General features: G+C 43.1%; 1 protein-coding gene across 2 annotated transcripts; it reads right to left on the minus strand.

The window, feature by feature from the left end:
- Nucleotides 1-4,682: 4,682 nt before the first annotated feature.
- SLC7A3 (solute carrier family 7 member 3) lies at nt 4,683-10,255 on the minus strand. Of its 2 annotated transcripts, none has more exons than XM_002831771.6 (12): nt 10,114-10,255; nt 8,765-9,159; nt 7,969-8,127; nt 7,581-7,758; nt 7,270-7,382; nt 6,923-7,145; nt 6,611-6,750; nt 6,409-6,511; nt 6,000-6,166; nt 5,652-5,818; nt 5,197-5,305; nt 4,683-5,070 (listed from the first exon to the last, which is right to left on the minus strand). In XM_002831771.6, exons 2-12 carry the CDS (start codon nt 9,132-9,134, stop codon nt 4,940-4,942), a joined length of 1,860 nt encoding a protein of 619 aa, XP_002831817.1. In that variant the 5' UTR covers nt 9,135-9,159; nt 10,114-10,255; the 3' UTR covers nt 4,683-4,939. The 2 variants fall into 2 exon arrangements, with proteins under 2 accessions (XP_002831817.1, XP_054400673.1); XM_054544698.1 differs by lacking the exon at nt 10,114-10,255 and having other exon boundaries at nt 4,684-5,070; nt 8,765-8,832; nt 9,096-9,159.
- Nucleotides 10,256-25,362: the final 15,107 nt, after the last annotated feature.

A 25,362-nucleotide genomic window follows, 5' to 3' on the forward strand; every position in this document is an offset into this window, starting at 1 on the left:
GAATTAATGGTCCTCAAGAGTCTCACTGGAAGGCCGGGTGAGGTGGCTCACGCCTGTAATCCCAGCATTTTGGGAGGCTGAGGCAGGCAAATCACTTAAGGTCAGGAGTTCGAGTCCAGCCTGGCCAATATGGCAAAACCCCATCTCTACTAAAAATACAAAAATTAGCCTGGCAAGGTGGCCCACACCTGTAATCCCAGCTACTCAGGAGGCTGAGGCAGGAGAATCACTTGAGCCTGGAAGGCAGAGGATGCAGTGAGCTGAGATTGCACCACTGCACTCCAGCCTGGGTGACAGATCGAGACTCCAGTTAAAAAAAAAAAAAAAAAAAAAAGAGTCTCACTGGAACCTACCTTTTCTGCCTTATTTTTCCTCTTCATCCCTTCAAAATCCTAGGCTCCGGGCAAGCTGAATTATAAGCTTTCCCATCTTTTTGCCTTTGTACACAAGATTCCATCCTCCTGGATGCTGTCACTCCAATTCACTAAATTACACATTTTACCTATTCTCTAAGCTTTAGCTTAAAAGCCTTGACCTCTGTGAAGACTTCCCAGAACTCCTTGCAAGAACTCCGTCACGTGAATTCTCATGGTACTTCATGTATACCTCTCTTAGGGCATTTATTATTTCCTATTTTGTGTCTCTGTACTTATTTGATTCAATGTGATCTCTGTCTTCTTGTGGAGATTAAGATTAGACCATGCCTAAAGCAATTTTCAATTCCATCTTCAAGCATGGTGCCCAACTGCATGAATGTTTCCAAAGTGTGGTATGTGTGATTATTTTACACAGCCAAGAATTTTTTAATAGTGAGATATTTCTTTAAATGTATATTAGAAAAATATTAAATACTTTTTTTTACTTATGATCATGGTAAAATGTTTTCCTTTTAAAATAAGTACATTTAAGCTTTAAAATATGGTTTTTTTTAATAGTACAGGAACTACACAGGTAGAGAAAAATTCATGAAGGTTATACTCAGATGTCTGAAACACTGCACTGAATGAGAACTGACTAGAGAACCAAATCACAGAACCACTTCCTCCTTCACATGAGAGTTATTTAAACAGCAGTACCAGGATGTATTAGTGCTCCCTATTGACAATCTTCTTTAAGTATATAAATGCAAGAATCACCCACCTTAAAAAAAAAAAAATCTCTCCTTCAATTCCCTCCAGCTACTGCCTGAAATGCTAACCTATAGCCCCTTGTGTCCACTTCCTCACCCTCTATTCACTCAACCCACTGCAACACAGCTTCCACCCCCAGCACCTGACATTTGAAATGAACAACTATCTCCTAACCGACAAAAACCAGTGAACCCTGTTCTGTCCTTATCTTATTTAACTCGGCTCTCTAGGCAGCATTTGGCATTGTGGACTTGGGGCATTGCCTATTCATTGTTCCTGAAAAGTTCTATCCTCCGTAGACTTCCACACACTCTCCTGTCTTTTCAGTCATCCCTTCTTCAACTCCTTTATTGAATCCCCCTCCTTTGTCTATCCCTTAAATGTTAGAGTTCCCCTAATCTTTTGCTATTATGAGCATTATAAAAGGAATGAAAATAGTAATGTTTGTACACAGTAAAAAAAAAAAAAAAAAAAAAAAGGAAAAAAAGGAAAAAGTACAGAAGAGAAACTGGAGGTTAACAGTTTCTTATATATTTTTCCAGAAAAAAAAATGATGTATAAGTACATTCTCTTTTGTTCTTTCACAAGTATTCTGCACCTTGCAACTTGAGTTTTGTTTTCATTTTTACTTAACAGAGTATCTTGAAGGTGTTTTGTATCACCTATTGGCACATACAATTCTCTTATTCTCTTAATGGCTGCTTAAGTATTCCCCGAATTAATGTATTATAACTAATTTAACTAGTTTCTTGCTGATGCACATTAGGTAGCTTCCAAGTTTTATGCTATTATTAGCAATGCCACAGTAAACACCCTTATACACATGTAAATTTTTAAAATGTTTATACATATGTAAATTTTAAAAATTCCTATAATTTTTTAAATTCCTATAAAAGTAAACATCCTTCCCAGCTACTGGAGAGGCTGAGGTGGGAAGATCTCTTGGATCTCAGGAGTTCCAGGCTGCATTGAGCTGTGATTGCACCACTGCACTCCAGCCTGGGTAACAGAATGAGACCCGGTCTCAAAAAAAAAAGAAAAAGAAAAGTAAACATCCTTGTACGTATGTAAATTTTTCCTATACATATGTAAATTTTAAAATTCAGGTGGTGGGGTGGAATTGTCAGACGAAAAGGAACGTGTTTTTAATTCTTCTCATCAAATTGCCCTCCACAAAAGTTACAAAAATGTATAGCACCATCATGCATGAGACTGCCTGTTTACCCTCACTTTTGCCTCACTTTCTTTATTGCCTCACTTTTGCCTAGTCATCTAAATTTGTTTGTCAGTCTGTAAGGTAAGAACTAACACCTCATGTTTGTTTTCATTCGTACTTCTTTAATAGTGAAGTTGAGCATCCCTCTTCTATTTGTTGGTGTTTTATATTCTTTTCTGAAAACTATTTACATCCTTTGCTAATTTTTCTATCAGGTTGTTCATTTCTTTCCTATTGATATGTAAGAGCTGTTTGTGTATAAAGGAAATTATACAATTTGTGCTGCAAAATATTTTTCTTCTTTTGATTTAGTTTATTTTGCCCGAAGGTCATCTTTGGCCCCACACAGATTCTATCACATTATATTTGTCCTCTGAGTTGTTGACTCCTAAATCTATAACTTTAGCCCAGACCTCTATCCTAGCTCCAAATTTCAACTGTAGGACTGTATATCTTCACCTATATATGAAGCTAAAAGCACATGTATGTTTATAAACTCATCATACCTGGAACTGAATTATTATTTTCCAAATATTCTTTTCCTCTTATGCTCCCTTATATTAGTTAATGGTTTGATCATTCACCTAGAAACTTTACCCGGATGTCACTCACTTCTTTTTTACCCCCTGCATTCAACTGATCAAAACTCTGAAATATTTTGCCCAAATGACTGCAGCCAGTTACTACTAGCAATGTTGCACAGTGGTTAGAGTATAAGCTGCAGAGTCAAACAAAACTGGGCTTCTTTCCTGGCTCTGACCTTTCTACATTATGTGACCTAAAGCATATTTCTCACCTAAAGCCTGTTTCCTCATCTGCAGAAAATAACTACCTTAACATCTATTTCATAGGGTTATTGAAAAGACTTAATGAGATTGTATGCAGAGTAATGGAATATAATAAATGCTCAACAAATGGCAGCTATTATCTTCCTGCTCTAGCTTGTCCCACTCACTTCCAAGTCATCTTCCTTGCTGCTGCCAGACTCACACTCACAAATCCAACCATCTCCCTGCTTACAGATGTCCAGTGACTCCCCACCTTTTTTTTTTTTTTTGAAACAGAGTCTCACTGTGTCACCCAGGCAGAAGTACAGTGGCACTATTAAAGCTCACTACAGACTCAACTTCCCAGGCTCAAGGGATCCCTCCCACCTCAGCCTCCTGAGTAGCTGGGACTACAGATGTGCACCACCACGTCCAGCTAATTTTTTCTATTTTTTGTAGAAACAGGGTCTCACTATATTGCCCAGGCTGGCCTGGAACTCCTGGGCTCAAGCGATCCAGCCACCTCAGCCTCCCAAAGTGTTGGGATTACAGGCGTGAGCCACCGCACCTGGCCTTACCACCTCTTTTTCTCCGCACACACACTTATAACATCTAAATTCCTTAGTATACAAGGCCATGTATACAGCCTTTTATCTTTTACCACAGCTGCATATATGCTACCCTCCAGCTACATTAAACTGTATGCCACACCCCAAACACAATTTGAATCTGTTTTTTCATACTTCCGTGGTTTCTTGCACACTGTACACTGACAGCCAAGCCCTTCCCTCAGTCCACTTCTTAAGCATCTACTGCAGACTCATGTCAAGCATGTCCTTCTTTGTGCTTTCACAGCACTCTGCACTGCCCTGGTACAAATCACATTGTTTTATAGTCATATTTACCTGCTTGTCTCCTCCACAAGATTGTGAGTTCCTTGAGGGTGGGGATTATGTTTTATTCACATTTGTATCCCCAGCACCCACCACAGGACCTAACGTTTTATAGGAGCTTCACCTATGTTTGTTAAATCAATGGATGAATGAATAGTTCTCGGTCTGAGCAGAGCTCTGACCTCTATTTTCCTACTACTTCTGCAGAAATCAGTATCCATATATTAATATATGTGGTCCCTTACCAAACCCCCTGACTATCCACCCCTCCTCCCAGCAGTTCCAAACACCCCAGCCAAAATTTCTGATGCTCAGGCAGTCACAGGAGTTTGGGACTGGTCCAACTAGAAGAGGTGGAACAGAAGCCAATAATTTCAGTGTAGGCCCTAACCAACGTCAGTGTTGCTATCAGAGTCCACCCCAAATCCCAGAGACAAGTGTTGCTGTCTACTTATCCAGAACCTAACCTTAAGTGTAATGAGGGGAAAACATATCTCAAGACCATTCCTTTAAGTGTGACTGGACTGGATGGCTACCTACTTACGCCACCCTCCTCAAACCCTGATTCAACAAGAAGCACCCACAGGCACAGCAGATGCTTTTGTGGTAACTGGAGAAAACACAAAGGACACTTCTCTGAGGCTCTTCACTCTTAAAAGTCAGGCTCTACATCTTTAGCAAGTAAAAAACAGGACACAGTTTATTTTTCTACTTTCTTTTAATATCATTTTTTAAAGTTGGTAAGCAGCTAGACATCATTTAGAAGGAGACGGGTTAAAATAGACAAGAAATAGCAAAGACACATCCTTCACATCATACAGAACTGTATTAGTATCCACCACCACCATCACAGGGGAGGGCTAGATGTCACTGGGGTCAGGAGTACTCTCCATTATTGTGCAGGGGACCAGACAGCATTTAGGTGTGACGATGTCAAACTGAGTGGACATAGAGAGTGCCGGGATCAAGGTCTACAGTTTTGGCTCTAGACTTGCGTGAGGGTTGGTTACTCTTAATCTCTTCCAGGCTGTGCTGGATCCCATAGCCGAAGTAGATAGCAAAGCCTAGTGGGGAAAGGTAGCTGTGAGGTGGGGATGTAAAGGCTTCATAGGTCTCCTACTTGAGACCAAGAGGGAAAGGAGCTGGGCTAGGACACCAAAGAAGCCTACTCTTCCCAAGTGGATACCTACCAATCAGCATCCAGACCCCAAATCGGGCCCAGGTACCAGCTGTCATCTGCATCATAAGGTAAATATTCACAAAGATGCTCATTAGTGGGAGGAGAGGCAAAGCAGGCACCTGAAAACAAAGTAAAATCTTCTTTGTACATACCACAGGGTGACCTAGAAAGAGATCCCTATCCTATGCAGGCCAGAAAAGGGCGAGTCCAACTCTTACTTGTCCTCTGCATTTCAGTAGCTGCTCATTTAGCATACCTCATGAGACTCCAAGAATATGCAGTTTGGGTAAATGGAACTGGAAAGGAACTAAAGAGGGTCAGAGAAGAAGTCTTTGGCCTAGGTACCTCCTATATCTTCCCTTTCATGTTCAATTAAATAATATCTATGAACTTTATTAGACCTCAAGATATCTGGAGCCTATTCTCCCAAGATGGGCTGGCAAGGAAAAAAGAGAGTTCATTTACCTTAAAGTGAAGGGGAGTGGAGCTCTGTGGCTGTCTCCAGATGACCACAGTGATCCCAATAATGAGCAGCAGGAGCAGCACAACCACTGAAGTCCACACTAGGTCTCCAGAAAGCAATGGAACTGACCACTGGGCCAGCACCAGGCAAAGAGCAGTCAGCAGGACAGCTTCAAAGGTCAAGTTGAGAGACATCAAAACCAACTCTTAAGACCAACATGCTAAAACATTAGAAACCCTATTCCAAGGAGAGTCGCTCTCTCTCTAGTTCTTTCTCAGCCACCAAATACCACACACTTCCACCCAATCACGCTGACCTCAGAGCCACCCCAGAAAAATTCCACTGCTCACCAAGCAATGAGGAACAAACATAGACAACTTGGCCAGAGAGTGGAGTGGGGATGGAGTTGAGTGGGAAAAATAATCCCCATAGGGTCAACTTCTCTGATTCAGTAGTTATTGCATCCTCCTGCAACTCCACTTCTTCCCCAGCCTTTGTCTCCTGATCAGGCTGATACCTGAGGCAAAAGTAAGATGGCAGTATTAAGAACAACCTTTACTCACTTTATCATCTTCTCCCAGGCAGCTTAACCCTCCTCATCACCATTAAGGGAAGTTCTTTTTGGCAGGGTGAGATACCCAGATTCCTCAAAGAAAGTTGGAATAATGAAGGCAGAAGAGGAAAGAGGAGCAGATCTCCATCATTCCTCATCCAGGAATAAAAATCCAAATCACAGTATGCAGAGGAAGAGAGTCTCACCTGAGGATGAGAACACAAATCGACACCAGGGAGTAAGCAAGCAGGGTCCCAATTGACATGAGGTCCACAAGATCAGTGAGTTTGAAGAGGAATGCCATGAATGCTAAAATTAATAGGCAGGAAACAAGAAATGAGAGAAGGGAGTGGCAAAGTTAAAGAAGTTAGCGAAACAACTAAGGGAAGGGGAAAGACGGTCTGTTACCTGCAATAATGCCAGAGACCACGGTGGCTATGATTGGGGTGCGTGTGCCGGTGTGGATCCGAGCAAGTACACGGAACAGGAGGCCATCCTCTGCCATCGCGTAGATCACCCGAGGCATGGGGAACATGGAGCCCAGGAGGCTGGAGAGGAGAATGCCCAGGGTGGCATGAGTTGACTGGGATCTCTCTTCCCAAGCCTGTGTGTTTAAGGAGTCCGCTTTCCCCTCACAGCCCTTTTAAGGGGTACTCTCTGGTACTGAATGCTATAACCTGAGACTCTGACAGCAGAAGAAAACAAACATTTGATACTGACCTGGTAGAAAGAGCACAGAGGGAGCCAACAGCCACAACATAGCGGGCAGGAGCCCATCCAATGTAGAGAAATGCCTCAGGCAAAGGGCTCTCAGGCTGAAGCTGGTAGTAAGGCATCATGAGGGTGAGTGCAGAAGAGACACCAAAATACGCCAAAAAGCAGACAGACAGTGAGATCACAATGCCCATCGGGATGGAACGCTGGGGATTCTGGGCTTCTTCTCCTGAAGGAAGGGCGCAAGGTTCTAAATCAGGGAAGCAGGCCCACTCCTCTACCACCCCCAGTCTGCATACAGCCTGGGCACACACTGTGCCCAAGCCCCAAACAGAATGGAATGACTGTGTTACCGGTGGTAGCAATACAGTCGAAACCAACAAATGCATAGAAACAGGTCGCTGCTCCACGGAGAATTCCCTCGAAGCCGAAAGGCACAAATCCTCCAGAGCCTAGAGGACCCAAGCTAGAGTGGAAGAAGGGATGGAGAAGGTAAGGGTGTGTTCAGCCAACTCTGTATCTTTTCTCTAATGCCAAACCAGTTAGCTAGGTCTTCAAAGCCCAGCCTCCCATTTTTTCCCATCCCCATCCAGAATCCTTCAGCAGATTCCCTTCTTCCCCTTCATTTTCCCAGCTCTGCAGCTCCTAAGAGTGACCATCTAACCTATAGGTGTCATTGAGTTCAGCCATGGCCAATTCGTAGTCCTCTTCTGTGAGCTTCCAGTTGTGCAGGTCCCCCTTAATGAAGCCAGAGATCATGACGAACCCAAGAACCAAAAGGTTCACGCCTGTGAACACTTTGGTAACCAGGGCCGACTCACTAGCCCCGAGAGCCAACAATCCTGTGGGAGAAATGCATTCAGGACTCCCAGAAAGTCTTCAGTCCAAGCTTTGTTTCCCTGCCTCTAGGTTCCTTCCCAGCTTTTCTTCTTCCCCACCATTATCACCCCCCTTAAGCCTTTCTCAGGCCCATCCCCCATCCTTATCCCTGGCCCCAAGGACTAGCCCCTCCTGGCCCAACCCCCACCATTATACCCTGCTCTTTGCCTCACCAGTGAGCAGCAACACGAGGCCCAAAGCAAAGAAATCTGGATATTCTGCAAGGACATGGGGCACGTGCAGTGCAATGGACCCCTGCAGAGTCTTAGAGATGTGATTCCCAATCAGGTTGTCAAAAGCAGAGCTCCAGGCCCGGGCCACACTGGCTGTACCTGGTGTAGCAGAGGGAGAAACATGTGATCAAGTTCCCTTCTTCCCAGACCCCAGGCTCACACAAGTCCCTGCCATTTTCACCTATTCTTACTTTTGTTTTGTTTTGAGACCAAGTCTCACTCTGTCACCCAGGATGGAGTGTAGTGGCACAATCTCCTCTCCCTGCAACGTCTGCCTCCTAGGTTCAAGAGATTCTCCTGCCTCAACCTCCTGAGTAGTTGGGACTACAGGTGTAAGCCACCCCACCTGGCTAACTTTTGTATTTTTAGTAGAGACAGGGTTTCACCAGGTTGGCCAGGCTGGTCTTGAACTCCTGACCTCAGGTGATCTGTCTGCTTCGGCTTCCCAAAGTGTTGGGATTATAGACGTGAGCCACTGCACCTGGCCTATTCTTACTTTTTAAGAACCAAAACCATTCACTTAATTAAGGAAACCAGGACGGAGATGGGTAGAATGAGCAATTTCTCCACACCTTCAACCCCCACCCCCGACCCCCAACAAACCCACACATTTAGGGAGATTGAGGTCCTGTGAATAATATAAAGAATACTTCGGCTTCACCATTCCACCCAGATTTCCTGACCCAAAACCCGTTTGCTGGCTGTGCAGTTCCCTCCCTCCCCGACCATATCTCACCAATGACATAGGAGAGGATGAGGTTCCAGCCAGTGGTGAAGGCCCAGAGTTCACCCACAGTGACATAGCTGTAGAGATATGCAGAACCAGAACGGGGAACCCGGGCACCAAACTCCGCATAGCACAGCCCAGCCAACACAGAAGACAGGGCAGCCACCAAAAAGCAGATCACAATGGATGGCCCTGCTTTATCTTTGGCCACCTCGCCAGCCAGGACATACACCCCTGCACCCAATGTGCTACCCACACCCAGGGCCACTAAATCCAGGGTGCTTAGGCATCTGGCAAGGCGAGTCTCAGCCATGCCTGACTCCAGTGTACGTCTGCGTACCAGCTTTTGACCAAATCTGCGAAATGCTTGCCACGGCATTCTAGCAGGAATTGAAGAGGATGATCTGGTGAAAAACAAGACAAAAACCCCTCAATAGGGCTCATTATCCCTAAACTCTGAAAGCGAATTACAAGACCCACTCCACCAAGCAAAGGAGCTATTGGGAAATGAGGACGGGAATATGGAAGGGACAAAGGCAAGTCACTTTACCTCTAACCTCAGTTTCTTCATAAACAAGTAGGAATTACAGTACCTTACAAGGCTTTTGTAAGGGCTAATTTCAGAAATGGCACGTGAAAGCCCCCTGAAGTAGAGTGGCTGGCGCCTAGTAAGTGCTCAATCAATATTAGGTCTCTTTCTCTTGCCAGAAACTGATAGGGTTTATCCTGATCTCAACTCAGGAATCCTGAAACCTAATGTGTCAGTTCCTTGGCCTATGGCTATTTGTGAATTAAACAGAGCTCCACCCAGGGGCTTCCCCCGGGGCTTCAAACAGACACAGCCCCCAGACCCCCCAGAGGGAGAGGGGACCAACCTCGCTGCAGATTAAAAGTGAGCACCGACTCAATTCCATCCCTCCTCACCAAGCTCACACTGCTCAACTAGCGCAGCCGTCGCCCAGGGGAGTAAGCAAATGTTCCCCTACTTCCTCCCAAGCCCTGCTAGGCTGACCTGCAAGCATCAACAGCGAGGCGGGGCTTCGACATCTAAAGATTTGGAGATGCGCCCCCAGAGGGGCCCCAGGGCTGCCCGAGATTGCTCGCATTCTCCTCTCAGCAGAGAGGAAGGGTTCCACCCGATGCCCCCCGACTCAGGTCCCAGATTTTCCTGCCCCCATCTAGAAATGGTTTGGAGCTGGGGTGTAGACGGGAGCCCTAACTCCCGGGGCGGGGGTCTCGCCAGCAACAGGTCACGGCCCCGTTGATGCAACTGCATGCCATGGTTGCCAGAGAATCCTAGGTACGCCCGGACCCTCGCCGTCCCCCCTCCGACACACGTGCGGGTCCCCAACGCTTACCAGAGAGCTGTTGCAAACCTAGGGAGCAGAGAGTCTTAGATTGGGCTCGGTGAGGTGGAGTTAAGCCGAGTTGGGTTGGAGCTGCCGAGTTCGGCCGCTCAGGCTTCAAAGCTGCGGCTTGGGGTCGTTGCGCGCCAAGCGCCCCTTATATACACCAGGAGGCGGAGCCGGTAACGTCATGGGATCCCACCCCCAATCCTCCTCCCTACACACAATACACACACACACACACACACACACACACACACAACACACACTTCTTGGCTTTGCAAAAGGATTGCGTGGGGCCTGAGACTGCGTCCCATCCTCACTAGCAAGCCTGGCGTGCCGGGGAGCGAGAAAAGGGGGAGGGCAGTCTTTTCCCATTTGCCTCGCTGGTCGTCAGAACAGGACAATAAGAGGCTTCCTGGCCAAAGAACCCATGGGATTTTCCACCTCTGTGCCCTGTTAGGACCAGTGATTCTGGGCAGGGATGGGGAAGGTAGGTGGGGTGTGATGGGGTGGGGGGGGGAGTTGGGTGCGTGCGTGTGTGTGTGTGTGTGTGTGTGTGTCAGGAGTGAAGCGGAACACAGCAGGGGAGTCTCCACCTCACTCTCAGTCTTTCTTCCTTAGCTTTCTTGTCTACACATCGGACCCCGACCCTTCAGCGCTCACGCTCAGCTGTGGGTGTTTCTAATGCAGGCAGCAGGAGAATGGAAGATGATTTCAAGCCACCTGTATACAGATGATTAATCCCGTCTAGATTGATTTATAGGCCCCAATCTCTCTATAATGTGTCTCCAGCTGCCTATAAATATTAAACTATTAAATGTGAAATTCTGACAATACTGACATCTTGGAGGAGGAAGCTTGTTTGGTTCCATTTTACTGATGTGTAAGCTGAGGCTCAGAGGCATGACTTGTTTGACACCACACCATAATTGTTGTTGACCACCTTTGATAAAACCTGGCCTGTTGGACTTCAATGCCTGCCTCCCGTAGGCACCATATCTTATTCAAATGCACAAGAAGAGGCATGTGGCCGCAAGGAAAGACAAACAGGGAGAGGCACCAGCAGCAGGGTAGGCCCGTTTAGGCTAGGAGATACTAGGAAACAGAAAAGGACCCGAAGAATCTAAGAATGATCACATTGGGTCAGATCCATAATCCATCTGATCCAATCAATTCTTACTCATAAGAAAGCACCAAAGTTTGTGAAAGTGTGGTCCCTGCTCCACCAAGACATCTTGGGGATTAAGGATGGACTCAAATATCCTTGCTTCTTTTAATGATCCATGATGAATATATTACCCATGAATCTAAAATCTAAATCCTTTTTGAAAGAATTGGTATTTTCAACTAGCTGCAGCTCCATTTGGCATTCATTAAGTATTTATTGAGCATTTATTGAGCACTATGTGTAGTAGCTAGTACAGCAATGAAGAGACTATGAAGGAAACACAAAATAAAATCCTTGCCCTCCTAGTCCTAATCTAACTAGGGAAAGAAAACACACACTATACAACAGAAACCTTATTACACAGAGGTTAGGAGTGCTGTGTTTGGAATTGCACCTAGGTTAAACTCACAGCTCAGCCACTGTGGATTACCTAACATCTCTGAGCCTCAGTTTCTGGACATAATATACATATTTCACAAGGTTGTTGTGATGCTTAGATGAGATTATGAAGTCAAGTCTTCCTGCCTGGCACATGGAAAGTACTCAAGAAAAACTTGATACATATTTGGAATGATATATTAGTGTATATGATCTGGTTGCTTAGATTAGGTGATTGATTGCATTATGAGATTGATTATAAATCACAGTATCACAGAGATAAAATCCAGATGCCATGAAATCCAGTCTTTTAAAGAGTACGATTCAATAGGATTTGTTATACAGTCACAGAGTTGTGTATCCATCACTACAATCAGTTTTAGAACATTTCATCATTCCAAAAAGAAACCCTGTACTCATTCCCAGACACTCCTCATTTTCTCCCAATCCCCTCACCGTATCCCTAGGCAACCACAAATCAACTTTTTGTCTCTGTAAATTTGCCTAGATGTTGGTCAAAGGGTGTAGTTTCAGTTATGCAAGATGAATAAGTTCTGGGGATCTAACGTGCAGCATGGTCATTATAGTTATAACACTGTATTATGCTTGATACAGTTAATAGTATTGTATATTCTTGTATATACTTGAAATTTGCTGAGAGTAGAGCATAAATGTTCTTATCACATCAAAAAATAGTAATTATGTGAAGTGAGGGATATGTTAATTAATTAGCCTCATTATGATAATCATTTCACTATATGTATATATCAAAACATCATGTTGTACACTTTTAAAAATATACAATTTTTATTTACAACTATACTTCAATAAAGCCGAAAATAAAATAAATAAATAAAATGTAATTCAGTTGAGGGAAAGAAAGAAAGAAAACCACCATTTTGCACTCACCAAAGTAATAACTGATTCAGGCAAGGATAATCAATAGATGATCCTGGGTGTTGGGGAGCAAAATATTCACATGACCTCAAAGTACCACCCCACAGATTATAGTTTAATTATAAAGGGAAAGGTCCTGTATTTGGGTTTTTTGTTTTTTGTTTTTTGTTTGTTTTGTTTTGTTTTTGAGACAGAGTCTCACTCTATCGCCCAGGCTGGTGCAGTGGTGTGGTCTTGGCTCACTGCAATCTCTGCCTCCCAGGTTCAAGCGATCCTCCTGCCTCAGCCTCCCAAGCAGCTGGGACTACAGGCATGTGCCATCATGCCCAGCTAATTTTTGTATTTTTAGTGGAGACGGAGTTTCACCATGTTGGCCAGGCTGGCTTCGAACTCCTGACCTTAAGTGATCTGCCCTCCTCAGCCTCCCAAAGTGCTGGGATTACAGGTGTGAGCCACTGCACTGGCCAGTTGGTAACTTTAATTACCTCTGCAAAAGCCCATTTTCCATACAGTGAAATATATTCACTGCTCTAACAAGCAGCAAGGGAAAAAGTCACGGGGGCCAATATTCTCCCTACAACAGTAACTTTACAATGGAGAAATCTGGTGGAAAATACCTTAGCTAAGTGATCAAGTTTAGCACCACAAATAATGGGGCAAACTGACATTATATGCCGGCAGATGTGATGCAATGAGAAGTACATATCATCCATGACATATTTTTGCCAAAAACGTTTAACTCTGAAACTAGTTGTGAGGATGTAACCAGAAAAATCCAGATTGTAAGACATTCTGTACGACAAAAGACAACTAGCTAGAATTCTGCAAATGTCTTGAAAGATTTTTTGCCGGGCGCGGTGGCTCACGCCTGTAATCCCAGCACTTTGGGAGGCTGAGGCGGGTGGATCACCTGAGGTCAGGAGTTCGAGACCAGCCTGACCAACATGGAGAAACCCCATCTCTACTAAAAATACAAAAATTAGCCGGGCGTGGTGACGCTTGGCTGTAATCCCAGCTATTCGGGAGGCTGAGGCAGGAGAATCACTTGAACCTGGGAGGCGGAGGTTGCAGGTGAGCCGAGATTATGCCATCGCACTCCAGCCTGGGCAACAACAGCAAAAAAACTCTGTCTCAAAAAAAAAAGAAAAGAAAAAGAAAGTTTTTTTTTAGGTAGGGGGACTGTTCTAAAGGAACTAAAGGAGACTGAGAGTCATGACACTATGAAGTGCATGGTCCCCAGCTGGAACTTGGATTGGAATTCTAAAAAAACAGCTATAAAGGAGATGATTGGGACTATAAGCAGAAATTTGAATGTGGCCTGTATATTAGATAATGATACTGTATCAATATTAATTTCTTGTGCATGATAACAATATTGAGGTTATGTAGGAAAGAATGTCCTTGTTCTTAGGAGATATGTGCTAAATATTTAGGGATGAAGTGTAATAAACTTGAAAATGGCTGAGCAAAAATAATGTGTGGGTGTGCATGTGTGTGGAGAGAGACAGAGCAAATGTGACAAATGTTGAAAAGTGGTGAATCTAGGTGAACAATATGGGTATTGCTTATACTACTCAAATTATCCATATATTTGATTTTCTTTTAATTAAAAGTTGAGGCCAGGCACGATGGCTTATGCCTGTAATTCCAGCACTTTAGGAGGCCAAGGTGGGTGGATCTCTTGAGCTCAGGAGTTTGAGACCGGCCTGGGCAACATGGCAAAACCCTGTCCCTACTAAAAATACAAAAATTAGCCAGACATGGTGGTGTGTGCCTGTAGTCCCAGCTACTCGGTAGGCTGAAGTGAGAGAATCACTTGAACCTGGGAGGTCAAGGCTGCAGTAAACTGAGATCACTCTACTGCACTCCATCAACAAAACAAGACCCTGTCTCAAAAAAGAAAAAGAAATTAAAAGTTTAGAAATTATCACACTTTCCTAGGTGATATCCCACTTTTTCTACATAACTCTTAATACATTTTGAATTTCCTTTGATATACAAAATATGAAATATATGTACATATGTAACTTGAATTTTTGCCAAAATACAAATCAGCCAGCCTAACACAATTCATTACTCATTCTTCTTTGACTTTGATGATATGTACTTTATCATGTATTAAATTCTTAAATATGCTAGCATATATTTCTGGATTTTCTATTTTTCCATCTGTGACTAAATTTATGCTAGCATATTAAATTTATTTATTTATTTATTTATTTATTTATTTATTTATTTATTTTAGTCCCGGTTCCAGTTTTAGCACATTAAAATTAGCTTTTAATTTAAAAATTACAGAAGCAGGCCAGATGCTGCAGCTCACACCTGTAATCCCAGCAGTTTGGGAGGCTGAGGCAGGAGGATCACTTGAGGCCAGGAGTTTGAGACCAGCCTGAGCAACATAGCTAAATCCTACCTCTACAAAAAAATTGTTTAAAAGTAGCTGGGAATGGTGGTTTGTGCCTGTAGCCCTAGCTACTGGGGAGGCTAAGGCAGGAGGATCTTTTGAGCCCAGGAGTATGAGGCTGCAGTGAGCTATGATTGCACCACTGTTCTCCAGCCTGGGCAACAGAGCAAGACACTGTCTCAAAAAAAAAAAAAAATTACAAGAGCAAAACATGTTCATGTGACAGAGTGAGAGAACATAAAATAAAAAGTAAAAATCTCCTCTCATCCAATGTGATATCCCTACTGTTTTTTGTTTGTTTGTTTTGTTTTGTTCGTTTTTGAGACGGAGTCTCTCTCTGTCACCCAGGCTGGAGTACAGAGGCGTGATCTCGGCTCACTGCAACCTCCGCCTCCCGGGTTCAAGCAATTCTCTGCCTCAGCCTCCCGAGTAGCTGGGGTTACAGGCGCCCACCACTATTCCCGGATAATTTTTGTATTTTTAGTAGATACGGGGTTCTGCCATCTTGGCCAGGCTGGTCTTGAACTCCTGACCTCGTGATCCACCTGCCTCAACCTCCCAAAGTGCTGGGATTACAGGCGTAAGCCACCGCATCCAGCTGATATCCCTACTGTTAACAGTTTATTTTTCTTTCTTCCAGATTCTGTACCTATACAAGAAAATACAGGGAATACAAAGACATATATCCTTTCAAAATACAAATATGACATTGCATACATATTCTTTTGCCCTTTATCTTTTTTTTTTCTTAAAAGTATATTTTGGACTGCTTTCTGGATCAGTAGTCATGGATCCACCTCACTCTTTTGTTTGTTTGTTTGTTTGTTTGTTTTGAGACAGAATCTCGCTCTGTTGCCCAGGCTAGAGTGCAGTGGCGTGAGATCTTGGCTCACTGCAACCTCCACCTCCCAGGTTCAAGCGATTCTCCTGCCTCAGCCTCCCGAGTAGCTGAGATTACAGGTGCCCGCCACCACTCCCGGCTAATTTTTATATTTTTAGTAGAGACGAGGTTTCACCACATTGGCCAGGCTGGTCTTGAACTCCTTATCTCAAGTGATCCACCTGCCTCGGCCTCCCAAAGTGTTAAGATTACAGGAGTGAGCCATCGCAACCGGCCCACCTCACTCTTAAATGGCTAAGTGTTCTGCAGTATGGTTGGTCCTTCATTTATTTAACTAGTCCCCTATTTATGCACGTTCATGTGGTTTCCAGTTTCTTTTCCCAACACAACATTTTAAATAATAGGTGCTTTACTATGTTTTAATATTTGTTAAGCAAGACTTAACTTTTATAAAGTACTCCAAGCAGTTTATCTTTCAAAGTAAAACAGTTATTTTATAGTCGGTTCTGCTATAATGATTGTTTTTATTCCAAGGCAATTGATATGTTAGGCAACAATTAGAGCAGAATGTGAATTTTGCCTTTATGTGCAATGTGCAATTTCATCATCAGGAAATAGGCAAATGCGGAAAACCGTGTCCAGTTAAACCAAGCCACGCAGTTATGCACATAGTGAGCACATGCATACACTGCAAACACCTAACAGCTACATCAGTTAACCATGTGTTATGAGCCACATCCATCCATATCTGGGGCTATAACTTTTCGGTTTGGTGGTTTTTTTTTTTTGTCTGAGACAAGGTCTCACTCTGTCACCCAGGCTGGAGTGCAATGGCATGATCATGGCTCACCACAGCCTCTACCCCCCAGGCTCAGGTGATCCTGATCCTCCCAACTCAGCCTCCCAAGTAGCTGGGATTACAGGTGTGCACCACCATGCGTGGCTAATTTTTGTATTTTTAGTAGAGATGGGGTTTCGCCATGTTGTCCAGGTCTTGGTCTGGACCCCCTGAGCTCAAGGAATCTGCCCACCTCGGCCTCCCAAAGTGCTGAGATTACAGGCATGAGCCACGGCACCTGGCCTAATATTCTTACATTTAGTTTTTCTATCCAGAAACAAAAGATGTCTCTTTATTTAAGTTATTTTACATTTATCAGTTAAGTTTTGTAGTTTTTCTTAGGTCATATCTCTCATTGAGTTTATTTTAAAATATTATATATATATATATATATATATATTTCTTAGTGTCATGCCTAGGATCTCTTTTATTATATTTTCTAATTGGTTATTTATGACATACAAGATTGCTACTGGATTTTGTATATTTTTCTTATTTGGAGAACACTTAGGCATACAACTGCATCATCTGCAATGATTTTTGTCTCTTCTTTTCTGGTAATGATTCCTCTTATTTCTGTTTCAAATCTTATTGCACTAGCCAGAACACCCAATACAATATTAAATAATAATGACAATAACGGACATCCTTATTTTATTTTCAATTTAAAAGGGAGTAAGTATGACTGTTGGTTGGGAAGTCTCCTTACCACATGAAGAAAATGTTTATTTCTATTTTTTTAATTATTTTATTAGAAATGGGTGTTTGCAACACTATTCCACTTAAGATGTTTTCTTTCATTTTCAATTCTCTCTCTTTTGTTTGGTATTATGGTAGCCACAGCTGAACCTTTCTAACCTCCAGGCTTTTGCCCATGCTTTTTCTTTTACCCGAAATGTCCTTTCCTTCCTATCCTAAAAAATGCCAACCCATGTTTCAAGACTGTATTACACTGGGCCAGGCAAGGTGGCTCACGCTTGTAATCCCAGCACTTTGGGAGGCCGAGGCGGGTGGATTGCCTGTGCTCAGGAGTTCGAGGCCAGCCTGGGCAACATGGTGAAACCCTGTCTCTACTAAAATACAAAATATTAGCCATGCATGGTGGCGCATGCCTGTAGTCCCAGCTACTCGGGAGGCTGAGGCGGGAGAATTGCTTCAACTGGGGAGGCAGAGGTTGCAGTGAGCCGAGATGGCATTGTTGCACTCCAGCCTGGAAGACAGAGTGAGACTCTGTCTTAAAAAAAAAAAAAAAAAAAAAGGATATGGGCTTACTATGGTTTGGAAGTTTGTCCTCCAAACCTCATGTTGAAATTTGATCCCCAATATTGGAAATGGGGCCTACTGGGAGGTATTTGGATCATGGGGGCAAATCCCTCATAAATAAATTAATGCCCCTCCCTTGGGGGTGAGTGAGTTCTAGTTCTGTTAGTTCCTACAAGAGCTGGTTGTTAAAAACAGGCTGGCACATGCCAGCTCCCCTCCACCTTCTGCCATGACTGGAAGCAGCTGAGGCCCTCATCAGATGCTCAGTCTTGAACTTTTCCAGGCATCAGAATTGTAAGCCAAATAAACCTCTTTTCTTTATAAATTACTCAGCCTCAGGCAGTTCTTTACAGCAACACTAAATGGACTAAGACAAGGCTCATATAACTGGTAAGTGTAAGGAAAAACGTCACTTTAGGAACAAGGTTCAAACACCGTCATCAAGACTCCCTTCCTCCAGGTCCTATTCCTCTTTGCTTATCACAGCTTGTGATATAAATGTGGTATATCTTACAGCTTGTGATCCAAAAGAAAGACTCTCTAGACCCCAGTGACTTTGTCCATATATCACATTTCATATGATGACCCTGGCTTGCCCTGCATGAGACCTGTGGCCACCCCAAAGTTATAGGATGCCATGAATAGTCAAGTCGGGGTCATGTGCCCACCTCTGCACTTAGGAGTGGAGTGTAAGGAACTCTTATGCACAGTCCCAATAGAATTGTATGCGACAGAGAGGGGCAGATCTCCACAGGTCAGAGGAGATAGATGTCTGCTGTTATAGAGTGAACCACTTTTTTCTCTTTCTGCCTCCTCACTACTGCTCTCCAGAGGAAAAAAAAAAAAATTGACTAACCTGACTAATGAATTTGAGAGAAGGTACTGGGTAATGTGTGGCTCAGCTTTTCCTGGTTCCCACTTTTGAAGCCATCCTGTCTGCAAAGAGGGTGCATTCTGATTTGCTCTCTGTGAGGGTGGCCTAGCTTACCCACCTAAGTCAGTCAGTCTCTCTAATTCAGGGCAGAGGGTGTTTAAAAGGCCTGCTTGGCCGCAGATCTAAAGCCATGTCCACCAACAATTTCATCAGTAAGAATGCTGACATTTTGATCTCCATTTACTTGTCTCTTATGACTTACATCTCAATTGGTTCAAAACTAAGAAGGAGAAAAGGGGGGATTATGTACGGACGTAATCCTTAACATGAAAACCTTAACATCCTGCTTCCCTCAAACCTGTGAAATTGGCACATTACCTATCTGACATGAAGAAAAAAATAAAATAAACAAAAACATTAATATCCACTACAAAGTCCCATCTCAAATATCACTTCTGTGAAGGCATACCTGACTCCTCTCACTTCCAGGGTAGTTTGTTCATTTCTTGTTCCTCCGTTTATATGGCTAATACAGCACTTCTTAGATTAAAGAATAATTGTGTTAATAAATTTTCCCCCACTAAGCAGCCTTCTCAAATGTAGAGATCATTTTATTCCTCTTCCAACCCCAGCATCTGGTATCTTACTAAGTGCTTGTCTTTATGTGGGGAAAAAGGATATTTTCTTTCCTTTTTAATTACCTTTGACATAAAGCCTTCTCAAAAAGTTTTTAGAAGTTTAATTAGATTTCATTCACTTATTTCTCATCTATCTGCCTACTTATTAGCCTTTTAATAAACTCTTAATATTAGGAATGCTAACCCTCTAATGAAAACCATGTTGTCCTTCATTCACCTAGATTATGTCTCCTTAATTACAGATTCTACAAGTTTGCCTCATGGAAGGGAGCCAATATGATCTGAGCACCTGCAGATAAGAGAAAAGGCACTTGAGGAGGAGTGGTCGAGTTAGATGAACCAGCTGCTTCTGAAGAAGGGGCAGACGTATGTACGTTTTAAAGCTGAGAGCTGTGAAGGAAGAAAGAGCCCCTAAAAGACAGGAATAAGAAGACACAAACATACTGTGTAGGAAATGGAGGTCATTCTAAAGCTATCTGGAAACAGTCACCATGGTGACTGTGTGCTCATGTAGTGAGACATAATACCATAGTAGGGTGAACCTGGCAGACCATTGCAATACAAGTTTCCTGCTTTGACATCTTATGTAGTCTGGTCCCATAGAAAGAGAAAAACAGCAGTCTAAAGTACAATATATGGATGCTTTAATTTCCACATCTTCTCAGGATGGGAATTTGCAATTAGACGTCAAAGGAGGGGTGCCTTACTTCGTTTGCATTGCTATAAACGAATACCTGAGGCTGGGTAATTTATAAAGAAAAAAAGATTTATTTGGCTTATGGTTCTGCAAGCTGCAAGAAGCGTAACATCAGCATCTGTTTCTGGTGAGGGCCTCAGGGTGCTTTTACTCATGGTGGAAGGCAAAGGGAAGCAGGCATCACATGGCAAGAGAGGAAGGAAGAGACAGCGGAGCGAGGTGCCGCTCTTTCAACAATCAGCTACTTGTGATGGTCAATATTAGGTGTCAACTTGACTGCATTGTGGGATTGCCCAGATGGCTGGTGAAGCATTGTTTTGGGGTGTGTCTGTGAGGGTGTTTCCAGAGAAGATTGGCATGTGAGTCAGCTGACTAGGAGAGGAAGACCCACCCTCAATGTGGGCAGGCACCATCCAGTCAGCCGCTGGTGGGGCATAAGCAAAGCAAGTGGAAGAAGGGAGATATTCAGCTTGCTTAGTTTCCTCTTTTTCTCTCCCTTTGAGAGTAGGATGCTTTTATTCCTCCTGCCCTTGCACATCAGACTCTAGGATTTCAGCCTTTGGACTCTAGGACTTGCACCAGTACCTCCTGAGGGCTGTCAGGCCTTTGGCCTCAGACTCGGGGCTGTACTGTTGGCTTCCCAGGTTTTGAGGCATTCAGATTTGGACTAAGCCATACTACCGGCTTTTCTCATTACCCAGCTTGCTGCTGGCCTGCCGTGGGACTTCACCTTTGCAATTGTGTGAGCCAATTCTTTCTAATAAACATATATATAAACTAACAGATAAGCTTTATATATATATATACACACACACATATATACATATATACATATTATTTATATGTATACATATATACATATATACACATATATATGTGTATATATATATATTCTTTTGGTTCTATCCCTCTGGATAACTCTAACTAATACAGATTTTGGTACCAAGAGTAGAGTGTTGCTATAAAGATACCTAAAAATGTGGAAGTGACTTTGGAATTGGGTAATGGGCAGAGATTGGAAGAGTTTGGAGGGCTCAGAGGAAGACAAGAAGATGAAGAAAATTTGGTACATCTTAGAGACTGGTTAAGTGGTTGTGACCAAAATGCTGATAGTGATATGGGCAGTGAAGGCAAGCAAACGAGGTCTCAGATGGAAATGAGAAACTTATTGGGAACTGGAGCAGAGGTCACCATGTTAAGCCTTAGCAAGGAATTTGACTGCATTGTGTCCGTGCCTTAGGACTTTCTGGAAGGCTAAACTTAAGAGTGATGACCTAGGGTATCTGGTGGAAGAAAAAAAAATTTTTTTGAGCCAGCATATTGCTCTGTTGTCCAGGCTGAAGTACAGTGGCAGGATCATACCTCACTGTAGCTTCAAACTCCTGGGCTCAAGCAATTCTCCTGCCTCAACCTCCTAAGTAGCTTGGGACTACAGGCACATACCACTACACCCAGCCATTTTTTTTTTCCATTTTTTGTAGAGACAGGGTCTTGCCATGTTTCCAGGCTGGTCTGGAACTCCTGGGCTCAAGCAATCATCCTGCCTTGGCGAAATGAGATCTCAGCTCACTGCAACCTGCAACCCAGTGTTGGGATTAGAGGCATGAGCCACTGTGCCCAGACTGGTGGAAGAAATTTCTAAGCAGCAATGTGTTCAAGAAGTGGCATGGCTGCATCTAACAGCCTGAGATCAGATATGGGAGCAAAATTTAAGTTGGAACTTGTAATTAAAAGAGAAGCAGGGGCCAGGCATGGTGGCTCACACTTGTAATTCCAGCACTTTGGGGAGGTGAGGTGGGAGGATCACTTGAGCCCAGGAGTTTGAGACCAGCCTAGGCAACATAGTGAGACCTTATCTCTACAAAAAATTTTAAAAGTATGGTAGTGGGCACCTGTAATCCCAGCTACTCAGGAGGCTGAGGCTGAAGGACCGATTGAGCCTGGGTGGTGGAGGCTGCAGTGAACCATGATCACACCACTGCACACCAACCTAGGCAACAGGGTGAGACCCTGTCTCAAAACATTTTTTTAAATTATTAATAAAAGAGAAGCAGGGCATTAGAATTTGGAAAATTCACTAAAATGAGGCCAGTAGGGTGGGCTGTAATCCAATCTGACTGGTGTCCTTATAAGAGGAAATTTAAACATACAAAGAAACACCAGAGACACATACACACAGAGAATAGACCATGTAAGGACACAGCAAGAAGGAGACCATTTGCAAGCCAAGAAGAAAGGCCTCAGGAGAAACCAACCTGTCTGATACCTTGATCTTGGACTTCTAGTCTCCAGAACTGTGAAGAAATTAATTTCTGTTGTTTAAGCCACTCAGTCTGTGCTATTTTGTTATGGCAGCCCTAGCAAACTAAAATACTTGCCATTGAACATTTTTCAAAATCTACTGTGTTATCCTTTTGTGGTATCCTAAAATAACTATTCCTTATTATTGTAAATTTATGTTGTTCTCACATTTTCACTATGATAAGCAATGCTTCAATGAATGGGAAATTGGATATTCTTAGACATATTTTTCATCAAATAAGAATAGCTAGATTAACTCCCTTTCTACACTCTAGAGAAATTTCTGACTGCTCTCAAGATCAACCCGAGTGATATACTAACAAATTCTCATTTCGGTTCCATTATTTCTATTCTTTACATAGAGACCAACTTTCTGGTAATCTAAAACAAATAATAACATGATCAAGTAAGTTCATTTTCTTTTCCTTTTCTGTTTTTTGTTTTGTTTGGTTTTTCTGAGACAGGGTCTCGCTCTGTTGCCCAGGCTGAAGTGTGGTAGTGTGATCACAGCTCACTGCAGCCGGCTCAAGCAATCCTCCCACCTCAGCCTCCCAAGTGGAATACATATTGGAATACAAGCGCACAATACCATGCCCTGCTTTTTTTTTTTTTTTTTTTTTTTTTTCACTTTTTATAGAGACAGGGTCTCACCATGTTATGCAGGCTGGTCTGGAACTCCTGGGCTCAAGTGATCCTCGCTCCCACCTAGGCAACCCAAAGTGCTGGGATTATAGGCGTGGGCCACTGCACCCGGCCACAAAAAGAATTACTGAGCTTCTGTTACATGTCAGGCACTGTGCTAAGAAGTGAAAAGTCAAGTTCCTTATCTTCAATGAGTTCATAGTCTAGTATGGAAGATGAGCATGTAAGCAGATAATTACAATGCATTGTAATAAGGGCTAATAGATCTCAAAAGAAAGAACAACCTACAGAATGGCAGAAAAAAAAAAGCCATCCAGGAAAAATTCACAGAAGAGAATATGAAACCTATCAAATAATCTACAGGCTAGAACACTGATTCCAAACCAAGAAGGTGAAATTTAATGGCAATAAATATTTAAGAAGCCATATATTCAGTTTTAAAACTTGACCACACAGGGATAAGATGGAATGAACTGACTTAAAATGATATGAAGAAAAACTGGAAGTATTCATTGATAACAAGTTGTAAATGTGCCAACGATTTAAATGTGCTAGTTTTCTACTGCTGTGTAAAAAACTGCCACAAATTTAGCACTTTAAAATTATCCCGGCACAGATTAGCTAGGTCCTCTGCTCGGGGTCCCACCAGGCTGAAATCAAGATGTAGGCCAGGGTTAGAGTCTGAGCTGGAGCTTGGGATGCTCTTCCAAGTTCATGTGGTTGTTGACAGAATTTAGTTTCTTCTGGTTGTGGGACTGAGACCCTCAGCTCCTAAAGGCTGTAGCAGTTCCCCGCCAAATGGCCCTCTCTACAGGTAGTTTATATCATAGCAATTTGCACCTTCAAGTTTAGCAGGAGAATTTCACTCACTCCATTCTGCTGAGATAGAGTTGTTGTTGTTGTTGTTGTTTTTGACACAGGGTCTCACTCTGTCACCCAGGCTAGAGTGCAGTGGTGAGATCTCAGCTCACTGCAACCTCTGCTTCCCAGACTCAAGTGATTCTCCAGCCTCAGCCTCCCTAGTAGCTGAGACTACAGGCATGAGCCGCCACACCTGGCTAAATTTTTTGTATTTTTTTATAGAAACAGGGTTTCGCCATGTTGCCCAGGCTGCTCTCGAACTCCTGAGCTCAAAGCAATCCGTCCACCTCTGCCTCCCAAAGTGCTGGGATTACAGGCGTAAGCCACTGCACCTAGCCCGAGACAGAGTTTTATATAACTTAATGCAATCATCAGAGTGACATCCCATCACCTTTGCCATATTCTATGGATTAGAAGCAAGTCACAAGTACTGTCTGCACTCAAGAGAAGGAGATTATACAAGGTGTGAGTCATTGGGGGTCACCTTAGGATATGTCTGCCACAGTAAAACAGGTACTAAATATGATAAGGTACAAAAAGTATCATATTTTTCGTTCAAACAGCATTTACAATCTACAGTGGGCCAGGAAGTGTGTTAGGCACTGGAGATACAGAAAAGAAAACATCATCCCTGTCCTTGAGGACAAATGGGTAGCTGTCCAGAAATAAGTAACTTGGATCCATAGACACATCTTACACCAAAATACACCAAAATAAAAAATTAAAATATAAAAATGAAGCTGATGGCCAGCTGCGGTGGCTCACACCTGTAATCCTAGCACTTTGGGAGGCCGAGTCAGGTGGATTGCTTGAGTTCAGGAGTTAGAGATCAGCCTGGCAAACACACTGAAATCCCATCTCTACAAAAAATACAAAACCGAGCCAGGCATGGTGGTGCATGCCCGTAGTCTCAGCTACTCAGGAGGCTGAGGTGGGAGGATCACTTACGCCCAGGAGGCGGAGGTTGCAGTGAGCCATGATCATGCCACTGCACTCCAGCCTGGGTGACAGAGCCAGCCCCTGTCTCAAAAAAAAGAATAAAATAATAAAAATGAAGCTGACACTGGGCACACTGCCTATGGGTTAGCCCTGCTCTGCAAGGAGCAGCACAAAAAGCAAAAAATTGAAACCATTCCCAATACACACAAATGAAAAAATACTCGAGGTGATGGACACACCAAATACCCTGACTTGATCATTGCACACTCTATGCACGTAACAAAATATTACATGTACCCCATAAATATGTACAAATATTATGTATTAATTTAAAAATGTTTTAAATGAAACCACAACTAACCATAATTGCACTAGTAGGTATCATGGAAGATTGTAGTTAATTATCTCAAACAGGGAGGAGAGATACCCTTCTAAGCATAAACCAAACCTAGAAATCATAGAGGAAAGGATTGACGAATTTGACCATATAAAAATAAAAGAAATTCTAAATGGC

This window comes from Pongo abelii, chromosome X, assembly GCF_028885655.2.
Source record: "Pongo abelii isolate AG06213 chromosome X, NHGRI_mPonAbe1-v2.0_pri, whole genome shotgun sequence".
Taxonomy (NCBI): domain Eukaryota; kingdom Metazoa; phylum Chordata; class Mammalia; order Primates; family Hominidae; genus Pongo; species Pongo abelii.

What these genes read in the sequence shown, in the direction of transcription:
- SLC7A3 (XM_002831771.6), bottom strand. Translation starts at nt 9,134, where the DNA reads ATGCCGTGGCAAGCATTTCGCAGATTTGGTCAAAAGCTGGTACGCAGA. An exon ending in CATCCTCTCCTATGTCATTG is followed by an intron (nt 8,128 to 8,764) that starts GTGAGATATGGT and finishes CTGCTACACCAG; the next exon opens with GTACAGCCAGTGTGGCCCGG. An exon ending in TGTTTGTTCCTCATTGCTTG is followed by an intron (nt 5,819 to 5,999) that starts GTGAGCAGTGGA and finishes TGACCTTTGAAG; the next exon opens with CTGTCCTGCTGACTGCTCTT.